Source organism: Drosophila tropicalis, unplaced genomic scaffold, assembly GCF_018151085.1.
Source record: "Drosophila tropicalis isolate 14030-0801.00 unplaced genomic scaffold, ASM1815108v1 contig_158, whole genome shotgun sequence".
NCBI classification, from domain to species: domain Eukaryota; kingdom Metazoa; phylum Arthropoda; class Insecta; order Diptera; family Drosophilidae; genus Drosophila; species Drosophila tropicalis.
In genome coordinates this window covers 74505-91698 of record NW_027172602.1, presented here as the reverse complement: position 1 = coordinate 91698, position 17194 = coordinate 74505, and the positions used below count along the sequence as shown (strand labels likewise).

Sequence of the window (17194 nt, the reverse complement as noted above, 5' to 3'; positions counted from 1 at the left end):
CTAATCTAGCCTAGCCTTGCCTTACCTATCCTGCTCTGTCCTATCATTGTTGCCATTCACTGTTATTATAAAAGATTGTGAAATGCAATCTGACCCAATAATAACAACAACAGCAACAGTTGCTTCAGTTGCTGTTGTCTGTTGCCTGTTGACTGTTGGCAACATCTAATGCCATTCAGTTTCAACCTCTTTTTTTTCTCTCTATCTCTTATTCGTTTCTTTAACTGTTAATTGAAAAAATCAACATTTATTTTGGTATACATAATACTTATTTATAACATATTTTACCCACTTGTCGTTGTTGCTGCTTTTGATTCAAGTTGTGTCTGTTTTTTTTTTTTTTTTTGGTTACTTTTACTGTCATTTAGCTCACTTCACACCTGAATATGGTTCCAACTGTTTCAAAGGGAATCTTTCCTTGGTTATAAACGAAAAATTCGTCTAGTTTTCCCTACCTTCTCGATCAAGGTCAAGTTCCTTGCAAAGGGACGTTTCTGTCCTCATTGAGTATCCCTATATATTCTTGATCGTGAGGATTTTTACTAGATATACTTATATATATACATATGTATGTGTGTCTATTGGCTCTAAGCTAATTTGATTGCAAAAAAAGGTGAAAATTTGTAAAGATTGGTAAAAGGGGAGACCACCTTACATGGGTGTGTGTGAATGTATTGAAATCAATATATATACATACTTATATGTATATTTATAGGATGTCTATAGATGACGCATCTTATGCACAATTTCTTGTTGTGTTTTTTTGTATTTTTTAATTAAATTCGCTTTCAAAAATACCGCTAAATATTTAAACAAAAGTCAATGTGAAACAAAGCAAAATAAGAAGAAAATAAAACTCATATGCAAAAACTTATTTGCATATTTGTTGCTTGCCTTTTGTATTTGTCATGCTGCGGCACAACAGGTGGTGGTGGTGGTGTAGATGGTGGGTTAGAGGGCGGTGAGGGTTTGGTAGGTCATTCATCTATACATTCATTGATCGATCGTTTCAATCGATGGAATCAACATCAAAATATTATTTGCAAGTATGTTTGGGGTTTTTTTTTTCTTTTGTTTTGTTTGCTGTTTTCTTCTTTTTGAAGTTTTTTTTTTTTTTTTGGCTAATCAAAAATCACAAACAACGAAAGTGAAAACTGCCTGAAGCAGCTGACTGTTACCCGTTGATAGGCCCCAAGGGGGAAACATTCGCAATGCTACAATTTATAGTTTGCCGATGATAAGTTACATATACATATAAAGCTAACCAATACTACTCAAATGATCAATGGCTTTAATTAGACAATATGTGAAAATGATTAGCCATATCTTTGATGCTGAGCTGCACCTTACTTACTGCCTTTGCCATATTAACATACTTATAACTAAATGAAGTGTTTACAAGTTACCCATGGATTTGCTTGTATGTAACTAAAGTGGACGGAATGTATTTGAAGTTTAATTAAAACCAACGTCATCTTGATCAATCGAACGATCGATCCTCATCGTCATCGTCCATGTTACATAAATGGCCATTAAGTGCAAAGCGGCCAAAAAAACATATAAAGAAACGAATCGAAACGCATAACAAAAAAGCCAAATGAAATGCGAATTGCAATTCCATTTTCTTTCGAAATAAAGTCGTAAAATTAGACTTGATATTTCTCTCGTTTTCTTTTTTGGCATTCATTTCGTTAATTGAGCGCTAAAAGAACCAAATGTGGATCAAATATAAATATAGAGATCTTAATTACTTTTATTATGGCAAGACTATATAAAAATAAAGTCCGAATATTTTTACTATTCACATTTGTTTAAACAGAATATTTAAAAAACATCAATAAATCAGTTACAGTTGCCGTTTCCAGCTAATTTATAAATTAATACCTTAAGAGGTATACATATATTAAAACGAGAGGGCCGGAGCTAACTTCGACCGCGTCAAAGTTTGTATACCCTTGCAACTTTTTTGGTAACTCTTTCCTTACCTATTATCCATCAATGTGGAAGAAAATTTATCTAAAAAGGCGAAAGAATGGCCTACAATCATAGGAAGTAGCGATAATATTGATCAAAGTCACTGTTTTCCACAGATCATTCCTATGGGAGCTTTATGATATAGTCACCCGATCTTTATCAAATTCGGCACAGTCATTAACAGATATATTAAACTAACAAAAGTAACGAAGTTATTGACAAAAGACACTGTTTTCGACCGGTGGTTCCTATGGAAGCTATATGATATAGTCAACCGATCTTGATCAAATTTGGAACAGTCTTTAAAAACTATAATAGACTCACTAATATTAAATTTCACGACAATAGCTCAGAAAATAACGAAGTTATTGATAAAAGTCTATATGATATAGTGGTCCGATCCGCCGGAATCCGAGATATACAACCCCTGCAGTATATGTATGCCTACATGCTGTAGCTCTAACAGTCTAGAAGGAGTTCGCGTTGATCCAGACGGACGGACATGGCTACGTATTTGAACTCGTCTCGTCTTTTCCAGTTAGAATAATCTCTTTCAATTTGCATTAAAATCTCGAGAAATACATTTTTGTCAATTTTTGTAGAAAATTTAATGTTCATATCCATTTTTGAAAGTTCGAATACATTTGTAATCGTCTAAAAAGGGGCTACAAAATATAGTCTACTAAAAAAACCAGATTGATTAAAAATAAATGATTAATAATTTCCAAAACACAACATTATCTTTGCAAATTTATGATTATCTTATATTTTGATCGATTTTTATTCGCAAATCTATATAAGCTGATCTAAAAGACAAAGCTAAACAGTCTATTAGTTTGTGTTAATAATATACTAAACTTGCGAGTTCACTTAAATATTTGCCACAGATGGCTATTAATTAAACTCAGTGTGCAAGAAATGCAGAAAATGTAGATAAGCATGAGAATCGGGAATTCCTTCTTTTAGGCTAATTACAATAAATCAAATGATTAAGAGATTGATTAATTGTTCTCTGGCTCACTAGTTTTGCAAGTAAAATGCAGCTGAGAGGCTTTCAATCTGCTGATTCTCTGGTCTCTCCATGGTCTAGCTTTAAGGGGTTTTTGTTATTGCATCTTCTGATTTCTAGTTTCTTGTGTACGCCCTTTTTGGCTTTTTGGCTTTTGCCTTTTTGGTATGCGAAAACAAAAAAAAAATGAAGAGAGATGGCCATGAAGGTCAATCCAGAAATGCCTGAAATACCTTATGCAATTTTCATGTAAAATAACAATAAAACAAAACCAAAAAAAACAACAACATATTTGATAAATATAGATAAGCTCGATATGTTTTATTTATGGCTATGTTAGCCTTGAGAATTTCCAGACAATGCGCGTGTAAAAGAGACAGAGACAAAATTGAATGAGAAGATGCACAAGAAGAAAAAGGTGAATGAGGAGGAGATAAATTTATAATTTTTTCGCAGTTCAATTGAGTTTACCGCTAATTAGTTAATGTTTCCCACTCTCAGGTAAATCTTTGGATGGCCACTGAGACCCATTAATCTCACACTCAGCAGTTAGTAGTAGTTGTTGTTGTTGTTGCTGTTGCTTATTTTTCTGTTGATACCCTGCACATATTAGGGGCAAATTCTGCAGTCTCTAAAGTAGCTGTCTTCAGACAGGAACAGACATTTATATACCATATACATACATATGAAGAATTTCGATATGGAAAACCATTATAGCTATATTACCTGGGATCATAGGTCAAGTTTAGTTTTCTATTGAACTAAAGTAAGGTAAGCCTTTAATTCAAATTGTCATTAAAAACAAAGGACTTGAACTTGTCAAAATCATTCTCGATTACACAGGACAATAAAAATATGTCGAAGATTAATCGAAATTTTAAAATTGACTACGGCTTAGAAGATATCATAACTTTCAAGTCCAAAAGTTAGGATGTTTGCTTGGTTTTTAGTTTATCTCACTTGACACTTTATAAAGTTTAGTGGGAATAGATAAAGGATTCAATCCAAGACAAAAAAAGTAAATATTCGAATTCTCTTTGGGATTATAGTAGTCATTAATGAGCTCATTTTTCCCCCTTGTCAGAAGCAAATGGAATCTTAGTCACGATTCCTGTTGATCAGTTGAATATGATTTCTCCTTTTAATCCGTTTTGACTATTTTGAGAGTCATATTTTTAATCATGCATGATGAAAGCTTGAAGAATCTCATTTCTGAGTATAATTTTTATGTAGGGTGTCTCGCTGTCGGCTTTTTGTCTGCAGCTGCACTGCTACTGCTCAGGTTATGCGGCTGTGCCGCAAAGTCACTTTTATGTTTTATTTATTGATTTTTATTTGTATAATTTTTGTAGCTGCAAGTTGGTTGTCGCTTCGCTTGCCGCCGATTTGGTATGGGTTGGTGACTTAGTGGCTGCGGTTTGGTTAGCTGCTGCCCATAATTATGTTAGCTGCATTGGCCACAGTCATTAATTTTGTTGTGTTTCTTGGGTTTTTGCTTTTTTTGCAATGTTTTTCCATTCAATTTAATTTATGATCCACTTAATTTATTTGGCTTTATTTTCATCTCATTTGCAGGAATACGACGCGATGATAACTAATAACGAGAGTCTAACGAAAATTGTTTAAACAAAATTTATATACATATATATACATATATAAATCACAACGAAACGGGAAATATCCATTTTAGGGAAAAGGAACAACAATAAAAGGAAGAAAAGAAAACCCCCCTTCCCTCTCCAAATTCTTTAAACAATCAAAATTACGACATATAAATAGCCATGGCAATGCTGGAGGCTCGGCCATATAGGCCATTTAAATCGAGTGAAGAGTATCTGGAGGCCATGAAAGAGGATTTAGCTGAATGGCTAAGCACCCTCTATCCGGATCTATGTATTAATGCTGAAAATTTTATGGATCGTCTCGATACTGGTGTGGCGTTATGTAAGGTAAGTTATAAAATCTGTTTTTTTTTTCCTCTTGACAAAAACAAAATCAAAGTTTATGACCTGCTGCTGCTTTTGGTGGTAATGTTGCAGCTGCAGCTCAATAAACAAAACGAATTCAAATCTTAAAAAGCTCTTTCTAAGAAGATGATACTAGAAGTGCAAAGAGGGGGGGTGGGGTGGGGCGGGACATTAACGTTGTCGGCGCCATTAAAGAAATTTACACACACACACACATGGGATTAGTGGGCGAACTGATTGTAAGGTGGAGAGAGGTAGGGATTATATACTATAGCTAGGTGTTAAAAGCCTCGCCGATTTAGTAGCTCACTAACTATGTGGGGTGGGGGGTGGTGAGGGTTGCCGGGCTGTAGGCATTTAGTTTTTAGTTTCTTTTTTAACGATTGCCAGAGCTAAGCCCTTGGGTAACATGTGTGGCATGCATTCGTCATACAAAAGCTTCTTACCATGCCCATCAGCCCACTTCAAAAACAAAAAAAAAAAAACAACAACAATAACAACAAAATGCAAACACTTGAAATGAGGTTGTTGCAATGTTGCAACCAAAACTAAACCCAAACCGAATTGCAATTTGCATTTCTTACACAATTTCTACCTTTACATTGTAACCTAGACACTAATTTTTTTCTTATCTGCGAATCTGTGAATTATTATTATGCATTTTGAAGATTATAGTGTAGACATTTTATACCCTTACCGATTTTGGGTTGGTTTGGGAAAATTATCCAGTGTCTGTTTTTAGCCATCTAGTCTCGAGTCTACAGTCTTTCTGATATACACAGCACATTTGACGGAATCGGACGACTACAGGATATAGAAATAAAAAAACAATTTTGTATAGTTATTTCTAATATAAACTAAGGAGAAAGAAAGCAGGCTTATGATTAAGACTAAAGTGTGTAACTAATCATAATATATAAACTACTAAATGTGATTTTTGTGATAGACACAAACAACAACAAACTGAAACACAGAAAGAGTATTTGGAATGCAAAGAAAAAGGTCATAATCAAAGTCTGTAGCTTCTATAAGCTTAAAGATCAATCAATTTTATGGGTTATTCAGAAACTTTCTTAAGATTTGTATACATACATATGTACCTAGTATGTAAATAGTTTGACTTTTGGTATATTGTTTTACAGTGTATTTTAAAATAAAACCTTTGACTATTGCCGACTTTGCCACGAAATTCCATTATGCCAATTTTAATTACCGATTGCATTGCCTTTGGTTTCAGTTTCGGTTTTTGGTTTTTGGTGGCACATGCCATAACCACAAACACACTCACTAACACACACACGCACACACCTAGTCAAAGAGTGAGAGATATATACAATACCACCGCCTATGCGCCCGCCTAACTTAGTTGCCATTGCGGCGGCGGTGGCGGCCGCTTCGGCATCGGCATCGGCGCTGAGTGGCGCCAGTAGCTCCCAACATCGCCATGCTGGAGGCCAATAGCAAGACCTCAACGCGTAGACAATTTGTCTTTACTTGTTGCTGTTGCTTTTGCTTTTTGCCTGCTGTCGGCAGGCGGGCTCTTAGCCAAAGACAAGGTGAATCGTATCGGCATCTCGAGATCTCAAGCCAAAGTCGCCGACATCGTCGTCTCCATCCACAACAATTCTCCTCCTTCTCTCTCCCTCTCTCTCTCACTTCTCTTGTTTAACTTCTCCTATGCTATTTGGGGAAGGGAGGCTCGGGGTGGCACTCCTGCTGTGTTGTTGTTGTTGCATTTGACTGGTTCCTGAAAGTAAAAACAAAAGAAGAATACACACACACATAGACAGAAAGAATGGTTGCAAAAGGAATTAAATTTAACACCGCAAAATAGAGAAGATCACCCACCCAACTAGATCAGTGCAGAGATAATGGATACTGGAAAATGGCCATATACATATGATGATACAGATACAGATCTAGGATGCAGTAGCCAGCCACCATATGTTTGATGGATATGCGTGCAGCATAATCATGAAGTTGCTTTGATCTTCTGTCTTTTTGCTGTCTTTAAATAAATGAAATGAAATGACATTACATACAGATAGACAAACGGACAGACGGACCGAGAGACAAACATATTTCTTTAGTCACACATTTGCATATGTCCGAGATATGGATGAAGAAGCATACAGCAGCAGCAACAGCCGTGGCAGGTTGAAGAGGGATTTTCTTCTTCTCTTCTTTTTTTTTTTTTTTTGGCTGCTGCCGGAAATGTCATAAGCATAAATTTAATTTTTGATAATTGTGTGTGTCGCGAAGCGTTAATGGAACTTTAATTGAAACTCTACGGCAAAATATTGTAGGAATCTAAGCTCTCCGGCTGCCAGGAAGCATCTTTCATGCATAGTCGAAATCTTCTCTTTTTTTGTCGGTTTAAATGTAGCAATTTGTTTTTAAGTTATTATGTATGTGTGTATGTATGTACATACTTATTTCTTTATAATATATGCAATTATGACTTCATGGCTCTTTTGTTTTTTCTCTCTATGCCATTTCGTTCTTAACATGGGCCAATTAGTTGGCGGCAATCATTAGGGTGCTGAATCTGTCTAATAACAACGCCATCTAGACATCCATTTGGGGGGCTAGACAATTTATCTAGTTGATTATTCGCTTCGTCGAGATCAACCAAATATATATATATATACAATGTGGAGAAAGATAGAGATTTTTCGACAGAAATGCGTTGTCGTCTACATTGTAGCAAACTTCGAGGGCTGCAAGAGAACTTTACACTGACTTGGAAAGTGTTAGAAATAATATGTCATCAGATAACTAAATTGGCTTGCTATAATGTGTAAAACTAGTTTATGGGAACGTAAATCTAAATCTATTCTTGCTTTTCTTAACATTTCTAAAAGTCCATATGTATGTTTAAACTATATGATATCCAAGTCGTTGTAGGATCTAAACGACATTAGTTAGTTTTCATCTTAAAGTAAAGTAAACGAACAGCCCTCGCACTATTACTATGTTCCTATTTTATAACTTTTAATCGTCGTCGTCGTCGTCGTCGACGATGAAACCGACGACCACTAATTGAATTTGATAAAAGTAATAGGCGAAAATAAAAGGCATTTTTAATTGGCCAAAGGCACTCACAATCTAGCCAATTATTGTAGATAACTCAGATGGCTGCAACTAAATTCAAGCATACATAGATCAATGTACAGATAATGCCCCCCATACTCGAACCCCCCGCATTTATTGGCCCCTCTTATAGTGTCTTTAAGAAATTGTTTGCTTTTCGATGAAATTACCGTTATGGGTTATAGAGTAAAGTTTTTGTTTCCGCACCACCAACATAAAGATGAGATAGCACTCAATAATGGGAACAAACAAAAACTAGTTGTGTTGTGCAATAAAGCGATAAAAGTGGCAATCGAATTGGCCGATACATTGATAGAATATTGCTCTATAATATCGTATACGAGCACTTTAGAGCCACCTGTCTGAGAGTCCTAGACAGTATTATAACAGTATATAAATAGAGTATTTTTATTCCAATTGGGATGGAATTCTGTAATTATCTAATGAACCAAATATTATAACGAAAGAAAACTTGATTAACAAAAAATCCTAGACAAGAATCAAAATGTTCAGACGAACAAACGACTTATCGACTGGGCTGTAAATGCTGTTCCATAATAAATATGGGATATAGATTTTCCATTTTTGATTTATTCAACATTAACTTTATTTAATATTGAGAAATATTTATTTTCTTTGAATAGCTATCAATTATTTAATGAAATTCAACATGAATCTTTAAACATTTAATTTCGCATTAACTTTATTTAATACATTTTATGTATTGCTTAACATTGGCAGTCAGGCTTATCGATAAATAGTGAGGCCAAACCCCGTCACTATACACTTTACAACACTATAAGTTGCATCAGCATTTTTTAACTGACAGCGGACAGTTCACTTGACAGTTGTACTTGATGAAAAATTTTCTAAAACTCGTCGACACTGCTATTCAGGAGAAGCTGCAAGAGAAAATTGATCAAATTGAGAAATTGATTAAATATCAAAAATTTAACAATAATTATGAAGGATTCCAAACAGCAAAATACTCAAAGCTATCGCGATATTTGTGAGGAAGTCGCCACGGCAACAAATGAAGAGTTCGGACTGGGACGTCTTGGAAGGAAGCGTTCTTATGAACGTGCTGCTCTGCGTTCCGCAGTAATGTGTGTGGAAAAGCAACCATTAATCACTAGTTATGGGGACGGCAACGGCAACGGCAATAGGAACAGCAATAGCAACAGCAAAAGAAATGATGACGACGACAACGATTCTCCGCCAGTGGCAAAGAAGCGGAAAGAGTGCAAAACAAAATCGGAGCCACGAAATTCTTCTGACTATAATCGAGAGTGTGAATTAAAGCGACGACAACTCAAATCTCGGTCACCAGTTTCACCTAATCGACCGTCTGTCAATCGGATTAAGCGCAATGATGTTAAATCTCACTCAACACCAAACAGGAGATCGATGGATTGTGAAATCAAATCGGAGCCACGGAGCAATTCCAGGTCTAAAAGTCGAGAGGAAATATTAAGGCGACGTCGTCGTAACCGGCTCGCTTCACCTTTGGAAAGAATTCCTTTGCGCAATCAACGGGCTAATAGAACCACAAAATCTCTGGACAGTTCCTTAAGAAGGGTGAGGGTTCCTTCCAAACGTAGAGCAAGTAATTATCGTAACAACGGTGAAAGGAAAAGAAATCCACTCGCGGCACAAACTGTGAAACGAGTTGAAGAAAAGTATAGGAGAAATACACTCCAGGATCAATCCAGGCACTCCTTGTATCTATCCCTCAACTCGATGTTACAAGATAAAACTGGCCAAAAATTCGTGCCCCTCAAGAGTGATATTTATCAAGAGCACCTGATAGTGAAGCGTCGCTCGCCAAGAGAGGTGGAGATGTTCCGTCTTCGTAATGAAATCACCATAGGTGGCAATGGAAGCCAAGAAGTGCCGAATCCCATACAAAGTTTCGACGAGGTATCATTTGATGGACTCATTAGTCGTGCCTTAAATCGTCAGGGATACGCAAATCCCACACCGATTCAAGCTCAAGGCTGGCCCTTGGCATTAAGTGGCCGCAATGTGGTAGGCATAGCAAGTGCGGGAAGTGGCAAAAAACTTGCCTACATCTTGCCGGCCATTGAGCATGTCTCTGCCCAATTGCCGCTGGAACGTGGTGATGGACCCATTGCAGTGGTTCTTGTGGCGACACGCGAATCGGCCCAGGAAATCCAAAAGGAGATATTCGCCTACAGCAATCCGTGCCGTTTGCGCAGCATATGTCTATTCGGTGGAAGTTACCGTAACATTCAGACAGAATTAACCACACCTGGCTACGAAGTGGTTGTGGCTACACCAGGGCGGCTACTTGATTTTCTTTGCGAACGTCGAGTGAACTTAAATCGTTGCACTTACCTGGTCGTGGACGAAGCGGATGTGATGTTAGACATGGGTTTTGAGCCCCAATTGAATCGTGTATTCGAGAAAACACGTCCGGATTCGCAAATCCTAATGTGGTCATCCACCTGGCCACGCATTCTCGAACGTCTGGCCACTAAGAATATGCCACGATTCACTCAAATCAATGTAGGTGCAATTGTCTCTAATGCAGGTAATGAAGACGTCATTCAGGTTGTGGATATTGTCAAAGAGGAGGAGAAATTACTTAAACTTAAGGAATTGCTAACCGAAATATATGACACAAGTGACCATCCTGGCAAAATTGTTGTATTTGCCGAGCGTAAAAGTTGCGTAGAGACTTTAAATGCCTTCATCGGGTCCTTTGTGCGCTGTGAGTCCATTCACGGTGACAAATCGCAAGCGGATCGAGAGCAGCTCCTACGTGATTTTCGGAAGGGTGCCTACAATATCCTGGTCGCAACCGATATTGCTTCGCTGAATGTGCCATCTGTCAAATATATGATAAATTATGATTTCCCAAATACCGTCGAGAGTTATCTGCTACGTATTGAACGCACTGGATTGGCTCTAACTCCGAATAGCAAATCTTTCACTTTTCTCACCAATCTCAATGAGAAACAATTTCGGCCAATGCTCAAGATGTTGAAGGATGCCAATCAGCCAATCAATCCGGATTTGCAGCGTCTATCAACTGAGGCGGATTCTCGAAGCAAGAAGAGAAGGGCAAACAGAAGAGGGCAAAGCAAATCCTAGTCCTAGTGTTGAAAATCAACAATCAATTGAATCCTAATAACAAATGAAATGTCATGCTCCACTTTAAACTTTAATTTCCTTTCTGTCATTTGAATTCTGTTCTACCACATGCATACCAAGTGCAGTTTGTCCAAAGACGTGATGCAATGCCACAATAAACAAATAACCGTAAACTTGCGAAGTTGTTCATTCATATTCATTTTTATGCCCCCCTCCTGTTCTTATACCCTTGCGAAAAGGGTAGCGTCTTCAACTTTATCAGCACATATAGCCAAATTCATTTCCGTTCATGATCAAAGCCAAGACCTTCTAGCGTCTGCAGGCCGAATCGGGCCTATCTTTTTATTCGATTAACATCAAAATCGATATAAGATGAAATTAGGTGAGAAAGGAGTAACAGAAATGTAGGTAAGGGTATACAAAGTTCAGCTTGGCCAAAGTTAGCCCGTTCCTCTTTTTGTCTTTTGTTTTGTTGTTTTGTTTTTTTTTTATTGTCGTGGGGTGCGGTGCGAACATTGACCGCCTTGGCAATGCAGTTTTTTATTTTTATTTGCAAGTCCATTGATCACTTTTTTTTTTTTGGCCACACTTCATGGCCGGGAGGAGAGTTCTCTGAACTCTCTCTCTCTCTCTCTCTGTCTGATGATAATTCTTCTTGTCTTTAATAGTGCTGACATCCTGTTTGGGGCGGCCTCCTCAACGAAAATATATTAAGAGACAAAAACTTCTGTCATCGGTTTAGTAGCAGACAGTCCCCTCTACACGCCCTTTATCTATCATCTTTGGTTTAACCTTTCTATTTTTAAGCCATCATATAAATAGACATGAAAAAGGGAGAACAATTTTACAATATAATCATAAGATGATAATGTTGATGATGATCCCTCAAAAACCCCCCAAAAAAAAACTATATTTAGAATTTATTTCTTGATCTTTCTCTCAAAGTTATATATTAGTAGTGTTTTGTGGGGGGAAGGTGAAGGGGGGCGGCATTTCAATTTGTTTTGGCCACTGGAATTTTGTTCATTGACAAGAGAACTTTAACACGCGCCGGGGTCCAGAGTTCAAATTAGTCAGCAGCACTCCATAAATTAGATGGTTGTCCATGTACCAAGTCTCAAATGTGTCCAGTTTGCCAGTTGCCAGTTGCCATTTGCCAGCTGCCAAGTGGTCAGCTCGAGTTTGGAGGTCTTGTGCGATTAGCATACAATTTGTGGGGACTCGCACTTGGAGTCATAAATAATATTCGCTGTTGTTATTGTTGTTGTTGTTACCACAAAGTTTTCCCCTTCCTCTTCTTCTTCTCCTTGTTTACCAACTCCTTTATAACTTCAGGCTTCAAGCAGCAGTTGTGTCGTACAAATTGCACCGTTAATAAAGTCAAAATCGGATTGGACACACGGCAAAAATAAGGTAAGGTAAAGGCAGCAAACCGATTCCGATTGACTGTTTTGTGTTAGTCTCAGCTGTAAGCCATTTGGGGCTCACCTGTGTCCAAAACTTCACCGCCCTCTCCTCCCCCCCGCGCCAAACACTCTTTACAGCTTAGGCGATATTTGATCTGAGTCAAGACAAAATGAAAATATATAACTTTATATATATGTACATATGTAAAATATGGCAAAACAATAAATTGGCACTAATGAATTTGATTCATTTCCATTTGGCTTTTGGCAAGAAAACTAAATCACTGTATCACAAAGGTGTGTGCATGTCCATGTGTGTGTGTGTGAGTGTGGTTAACGGTCTAGGGGTTGACAGTTGTTATCATAATGCAATATTGACCCATATATGTCAGACGGTAGGAATTAAGGCTTGACAGAAAACAAGACAAGAAATAAATGATCATAGATCGCAGTGATCGTTGTGTTTTTTGAGAATGGAATGTCTTTTCGACACTTACCATAAGATATCTATGCAGATCTCAACAGATCTCTTTATAAATATGTTCGATAACTAAAGCATGACTTAACTTTACTAGATTGAGACTTAAGCAGTGATTATTGAAAATTGAAATTAAAGTAGTCTTTGGCATGAAAGGGTATTATATCTAGTTTATGGTTAAACTTTTTTTGTTATTAACATTATGCTTAACCAAATTCGGTCATTGGGTGAAAAGATAGCAACGGTCAAAGAACTGTAAATGATCACAATTTCCATTTGTTTTTTGCCATTTTTGGTTTCTGGTGGTCATAGTAAGGCCAATCCATGGACTTTCACTTAGTGCAAGTGTCTAACAGAGAGGCAGAGTCCGGGCCAGGCCCATCCTGTGGCACGTACAAGCGATGAGTTGCAATGTGTTTTTTTTGCTCTTTGAAATTCTGCAAATAGCCTTTCGACTTCAAAGTAGCAAGGCCGCCATAAAAAACTAATTCCCACGCATTGATGCGTTGTGATGTGATGGACATGAACAGAAAGCAACGTCCTCAGCTCAGCACGTACATATACACTATACATACATATACATATATAGTTATGTTTTGTATGTAGGTTGAGATACAGATACGACGCATTGGAAGAAAAAAGAGTCCAAACAAGACACAAACACACAAAGACCAAGCCAGGCCAATAACAGTAACAATAAACAAAAGTTTTGCATGCATAAATATTGTGAATTGAAAATCCAAATAAGCCTCCAACTAAGACGACGCGTTTCTTGTCGTTTTCGTCGTGTCAACATCGTCAAATCTAAAGCCAAAAAAAAAAGGCCCAGGCTAAAAGAAACAGCTAGCTAGCTATATAGCTAGCTTGTAGTCACGTTTGTTTAATAAAATTAATATTTACATATGTTCCGTATATATATACATATATATATTTACACATACAAACACCACCACGAGAGAGTGCCGCGAGAGTTGGAGAAAAAAAAAGTGGACAAATATCCAAATAGACACAACATGGCTAGGCAATTTGCACGATCCATAGCAATCAGCGCAATCGGAGATCGGAGATCCACGGTTTCACGTAAACATCACGCACTCATTTCGATATCCCCAAGTATATACACATTACGAACTCATATCGTTTATGCCATATACATACATATATGTACATATATAAATTTGTTTCAACAAATCGTGATCTCGAACTCAAAATAGTCTGACAATATCTTAAGGATATCAGTTGACTGCTTACCATTTTGGTGATTTTGTCCATGTTCTAATACCGGAAATTGTATGACAAAAATTAAGACCAAAAAGCAACAGGAACGACAGCGACTTTAATCGCTGCTCAAAACTAATCGTAAAGCTCTCCAATCATGTCATGAAAATCTCGACAACATATAAAATGTAAATGACAAAACAATAAGCGTAAGACTTAACTGCTTAGCGCCACTTAATGATGTTTCATTTAGTTAACATGTTGGCCAAATGAAGTATCTAGCCAACGAATAAGCGTTAGTTGGCAGAAATAATAAATCTAAATCGGTCCAAGGTGAATTTATCTTTGTTTGGGCTCTGTTAAAAGTTCCTTTGTTTACTTGCAAACGATTTGTGACTAATTAAAGTGCAAGTGATTAGCAAAAACCGCTAGATTGCACTTAAATAAAGCAAAGCTAATGATAAATATGAATCATAGCTGTAACTATATATATTTACATTTGTATAAATATATACGAAATGTGTTCAAGAAATACATAGATCGATTAAAGTCCTTGACTAAAGTCTTGCCTTTTAATGAGATGTAGTCATCGCGAGATAGTTCCTTGCAGATGTAGATGGTCAGACTGTCCAACTTGTTGGGTTATTTTAGTTGCAGAAGACTTTCAGCGCATTAAACTTGTGGTAGACAACTTGGGGCCTAAAGTAATCGAACAACCAAAACAAGACGAATGAAAATCGGTCGAAAACTACTAGCAGAGATAATTGTTTTTCTTTCAAAACTTTAAAACATAAATTTTTGGTCACATTTTGTATTTTTTAGCTATATGAAATTATTGTTTCTTGTCTTGATTGAGATTGACTTTCGTTATAATTGAAAACTGAACCCTAAAAGCACTCAAATGAAATATCACTTTTGCATATTGGTTAATATTTGGTCAAGTTACAGATTCCAAGTATAAAAGAGTTTGCCTAGACTATATATTATGGTAAATGAATCAACATTTCAATGATTAAAAGTCACCAAGGATACCAAATCAAGCTATCCTTTAACTAGCACTTAAATCTCGAGACATTTATATACATATGGTTGCACACGCTGCGTATACTTGATGAAGCAATTTATTTGAATTCAAATAAAGATCAAGGATCAGTGTGATTGCGAGGCAAGTTTTATAGATCTATATACTAAAGGATATTTATTTCTTTAAGACCCCAATGAGAATGACTTTAAATAGTTACAATATTAATTCAAATTAGAAATACCTTTACTAATACACGCCTCACCAACTCAAATACTAAAATACAAGTTAGTACCTAGATAAAATAAGTTAAACTTCAAGGGACGGATGGGGGTGGCTGTTAGGATGGTAGATGTGGGTTAAGGGGAATTGGCCTCGATTGCGTTTTTTGCGCCATTTGCCACATTTTAAACTTAACTTCACCCACATTCAAAATTCGTTTTGGCCAAAAAGAAAAACAAAAACCAGTTCATAGATAGATCCACAGCTAAGCTTGGTTTTGTGTGAGTTTGGGTTTCTGTGGTTTGTTTTCTTTTGGTTTTTGCCCACAACTTAGATCTCTTAGTTAGTTAGTTAGTTAGTGGAGTTGTTTTGCCTTTGTCTAGTTTCTTCGATAGAAACGTTCTGAGAGCAATAAACTCTCTGTTCGCAAATGCCGTTAATCAATTGTTTCGCATAGATCAAAAGGCCAAAGCCGAAAACAGGTAAATGATCAATGGGTGGCTGATCTCAATACGATGCCATGGCATGGCATGGCATTCGATTCGCACAACAGATCGATCGATTGCTGCTATGAATGGGATGGATGGATGTATGTATGTATGTAAGTAATCATTGCCATATGTGGGTAGAGGAAGTCCAAAAAACTAAAGAACCTTGAACCTAACTGAAAAAGACCAAAACAAAAAATATACAAAATATACAATTTTTAGATACTTTATGAGATGGATGGCATTCTATGGCTAAGACTTGGATACAACAGCAGCAGCAGCAGCAGAAGAAGAAGAAGGGGACAGTTTGGTCTGGCCAATCTCTGATTTTAGTGAGTGCAGACATGAATTGTTTAGGTTTTTTTTTTGGTAAATTTTGTTGAAAACGGTTTTTTTGTTTTGTTGATAGCAAATCCGCTTAGGCGGCCAAGTCAGCGAACTTCTCTATTTCATTCTCTCCCTCTCCCTTTCTCTCTCTATCTCTGTCTTTGTAATTGCAGAAATCAACCATAGTTTATTTGTTTGTATGTATTTGTGTATTAATGTGTTGTTTTTTTTCGCAATGTCATTTTATTTATATACAATTTTTTTGTATTTTTTTTTTTTTTTTTGTTGTTTGTTTGGCCAGCGCGCGATTTAATTTAGTTTTATTCAATTTGCCATTTGCGGAAGCAAAATGCCTTGTCGAGTTGTTGTTACGGTATAATGCGACAGAGTTTTATATTATATTTTTTTTCTTTCTTTCGTTTTTAACATTTTTTCTTCTTCTTTCTTAAGCAATATTTGCGATACCCTTTTAAGTGTTGAGATTTAGGGAATCATAGATTTCGTAAACTGTTAAAACGAATCTACATATTTCTATATAGTATGTAAATTTTACTCTCATTTGTATTAATATTGTATTTTATACCTACTTTAGAAAAGACCAGGACTAATTTTCAAGAAGTTTTGATTCTGTTGACTCCCAAGTAACTCTGTGAACAAATTTGTTTACTTATTTCGTGGGTTAGCCCTAGATTTAGCTCTATTTCCGCCAGGTATCCCATTTAGGCCATGTCGAGCATAGTGAAGAAATAGCAATAAATGAGAATAGTCCTCTAGTTTGATTCGTTTGAATTTAGGAACAACTGAAAATGGAACACTCAGGAGCTAACCAAAATTGCGTGACAGCTAAGTTTTTGGAAGTTTTGTCTGGAACTAA

The 17194-nt window shown here is 36.7% G+C and overlaps 2 protein-coding genes across 4 annotated transcripts in view; both read left to right on the top strand.

Moving 5' to 3' along the window:
- pigs (pickled eggs) overlaps positions 1–17194 on the top strand; it is a 57171-nt gene that overhangs the window by 27706 nt on the left and 12271 nt on the right. For all 3 annotated transcript variants that reach the window (XM_068302995.1, XM_068302997.1, XM_068302996.1), the window contains one exon: positions 4559–4932. In XM_068302995.1, coding sequence (XP_068159096.1) covers positions 4765–4932 — 168 coding nt within the window. In that variant the 5' untranslated portion in view covers positions 4559–4764. The remainder of the gene's footprint in view (positions 1–4558; positions 4933–17194) is intronic.
- LOC137587334 (ATP-dependent RNA helicase p62) lies at positions 9784–11160 on the top strand. Its single transcript, XM_068303688.1, has one exon. It carries the CDS (start codon positions 9784–9786, stop codon positions 11158–11160), a length of 1377 nt encoding a protein of 458 aa, XP_068159789.1.